Here is a 3,363-nt window from a genome sequence, read left to right on the forward strand (position 1 = left end):
CAATTAAATTTAACCTAAATCAATCTCAAACAAACATGAAAATAATATGAAAAAACACGATTTTGATAATCTTAAGAACGAAGTGAATATGTAGAAATAAATACTAATAAAAATGAAATAGAAATGAATATATAAAATAAATATATAATAGAATAAAATAAAAATAAATAAAAATTGAACTATATATTAAATTTAACACAATAATTTATCACTTATTAGTAATATAATTTTAGAGAATTGAAATTTAAGAATGATTTACATATACAATTAAATTTGACCTTAATCAATCTCAAACAACATGCAAAACAAGATTTTGATAATCTTAAAGAAGGAAGTGAATATATAGAAATAAATACTAATAAAAATAAAATAAAATCGAATATATAATCGAATGAAATAAAAATAAGTAAAAATTCAACTCTATAGTAAATTTAACAAGAATTTTTCACATTAATATATTATTAGATTAAGTTCAATTGAATATCCAAAGCACTAGAAAATTAATTTCATGAAATGGTCAAGAGACGGTCCCTTTGAATTAGTCACGGCAGGCTAATGATTTGGCTTTTACCCTAACTATTTTTTGTTTGGGCATGCTAACATTTATGCCACGTGGACCCTGGGCAAAACGTTGAAATTAAATTTTCTAAAATATATTTATGCTGATGTGTACTTGACACGTGTAGTTATATAACTGCTTGGCCTGACCAAGCGTGTGACACAGACATTTTCTAGTTGGCCAGAAAATGTGTTCTATAAAGTGTCGTCTCTGACACTGTCAATAGGTCGCCGAGTATTTCCGGCGACTTCCTGGGATTCGAAAAGTCGTCTATCCCTTCGATTCAGGCAAAGTTTGTCCAGAGTATTCAAAGAGGCTGGAATTTTAGGGTTCTGTTTGAAATTGCCGACAGATTGTCTATAGGAGCGCCCAACTCTTTTGTAGAAGCGACTGCTTAGAGGCATTTTCAATCAGGTATGGTTTTCCACTGCAAATGATTTCATTTCCACCGCAAATAGCTCCAATTCATGCTCTGCAATTTAGAATGTTAGGGATGGTGATGTTGTTTTATCTTCTATTATGAATTGAGGGGACTATGAAACATACACGAGGTTTAGCCTGCTAGCCTGCTATAGTCCAGATTAACCTAAAATTAAGATCATTTGTGTGCGTTTGGTTTAAAAATCATTTTTTCAGACATTATGTTGTCTAAATGTATGTTTTTATGTGGTTCGCTGTTTGAGCTTTTATGTGCGAGATTATTGTGTAAATATATTTTGTAATCTTGCTTGCTTGAAATCGCTATACGGCGATTGATCCTCTGCGCAAATTTTCGTTTAGATTAAATGTGAAATTCTTTGTATTAGGGTCTCTTGCTTTAAAAAAAGCGCTTTGTGAAATGCATATCTTTTAGATATTTTTTTATAGCTATCATATATTTGCAGAGGCATCTAGTGTCAAATTAAATATTCCGTGTTTGAATAAATGAGATGCCATGGACATTCGAGCTTCAATTTTTATTTAGTTTTATTGTAGATTCTACTATTTTAATGGTTCGATTTTAAAGTAGCGTTCTTTAAACCCCACTACGCTGTGGTCTAAAGTGGAAGAGATGCTTGTGTCGGTTTTGGAGCTTTATTTGTCAGATTTTGATGTGGAGTCTTGTGTTTCCTTCGAAGTCTTTTTTAAAGCGTTATGGTCTTTTGAAGTTCTATTTATGTAGCACTATTGCACATTAATAAGATGGGTGATTTTGCTCATTGGCCTAAACTAAAGGGTCTTGCTAGGGTTTTGGTTGAGTTTGTGACACTTGCATTTCCTTTTAAAATGCCCTGTAGACAATGATCTTAGGAACAATTACATAGATATCTGCACTTATAACCTGGCATATAGATCTTTCTGTGAGATTTTTTTTTTTAAAAACTGAACAACCGTCCAAACAATACTTATACAAGCAATCTTCTAAACAATTAAAATACGCTTGGATCGGCGACAGATCACAATGGCCTAAGAACATTTTATCTGATCTCATTTTCTGCAGAAGCTATGATTGAGGATTTGAGTTCAAAAGCCGGGAATTCACGGAACCAGCCCTTGCTGACAAAGGAGCACGTAAGTCGCAAGTTTGGTGAGGTTGCAGGTGGCTGCGCTGCTGAATGTGCAGCTGTTGTTTGTTGCCCCTGTGCTCTGTTGAATTTGGCTGCTCTTGCCTTTGTGAAGTTGCCTGCAGGTCTCTGCAGAAAGGCATGGAGAAAAGTAAAAAGAAAGCGGAGAAAGAAAAGCAAAGCAGTGCAAGGGAAAGATATTGCAGATGAGGACTCTGACATGCAAGACTCTTCTGGGTCTTCTTCTCAGGATGAATTGTTGACTCCACGATACAGCACAAATGCTATGGTCACTGAACAGACTTGTGTCAGTACTGAAAAAGTTTGGGAGGAAGTTGTGGGAAAGAGTTATGTGGGGTTTTGGAGGAATCTTTCTAATAGGGAGCAGACATCCTGACTCTGGTTTAAAGCAAACATTCAAGAGAAAACAAAGTTCAAAGCAAACATTTTATAATGATGATGAAGAAAACACTTCATTCAGAAATTTTTGATGGTTTGTTGATTCCTTATAGGATGGACTATTCTTTGAATGTGGAGGCGGAGGTTTGTGTTAAGACTGCTTCCCTTCTCATTCGCTGACACCTAAAAGTGTGTAAAATAGTTTGGTTGAGTTTTGGACAGAGTTAAGATGTTATAGTTTGGTATTCTGGTTTGGAGAGATATCGGTGTTTGGAATTGGTGCCTATATAGAGGTAAATCTTAAGTGAAGGTGTCTTTTTTGTATTACTATCATATTGAGCAATCAATCTGTATATTTCTAAAGGAACGCTTTCTGTAAAATTCTGGAGTCGGACTCGGACTCATACTCATATTTGTTGCAGTTTTCTTCGACATACTTGAATGGATACCACTGTCTCTGTTTTTTCATATGCATCTATTTGAGTCATACAGGCAAAATGGCTTAAATCCATGATCTGTCAGTGGTTTGCAGAATGTTTGAATAAAGGTTGATATCTGGTGTTTTGTATGGACATAGCATTGAGGTGAAGTTCACGTGGCTTGTATTGTATTTTAGTAATTTTACTACTTTAGCTGTCAGTGTACATATTGAAATCTGAAGTAAATCTTGTATAAAATAATTACTGGGATTTTGAATTTTAGAGTTCCTTTTATCCAATGGGATTCCTTAACCTAATTGTATGGTTGATTTTGTCTCTGTTGTAGCATAAAAGTAACATCGCTTTATGAGCATAAGTTTACATTCTAGAAGGATAAAAGTTGGGTTAATTAAGACTACATAGTCCGGCTTGACAACATTTT

At 34.3% G+C, this 3,363-nt stretch overlaps 1 protein-coding gene across 1 annotated transcript; it reads left to right on the forward strand.

Annotated features, from left to right (window-relative positions):
- The first annotated feature begins 751 nt into the window (after positions 1-751).
- On the forward strand, positions 752-3,141 carry LOC131054610 (uncharacterized). Its single transcript, XM_057989153.2, has 2 exons — positions 752-973; positions 2,040-3,141. The coding sequence occupies exon 2, from the start codon at positions 2,045-2,047 to the stop codon at positions 2,498-2,500; it is 456 nt and encodes a 151-aa protein (XP_057845136.2). The 5' UTR covers positions 752-973; positions 2,040-2,044; the 3' UTR covers positions 2,501-3,141.
- The last annotated feature ends 222 nt before the right edge of the window (positions 3,142-3,363 follow it).

The sequence above is a fragment of the Cryptomeria japonica genome, chromosome 6 (assembly GCF_030272615.1).
Source record: "Cryptomeria japonica chromosome 6, Sugi_1.0, whole genome shotgun sequence".
Taxonomy (NCBI): domain Eukaryota; kingdom Viridiplantae; phylum Streptophyta; class Pinopsida; order Cupressales; family Cupressaceae; genus Cryptomeria; species Cryptomeria japonica.

Excerpts from the sequence above, each read along its gene's own strand:
- LOC131054610 (XM_057989153.2), top strand. The coding sequence starts at position 2,045 with ATGATTGAGGATTTGAGTTCAAAAGCCGGGAATTCACGGAACCAGCCC.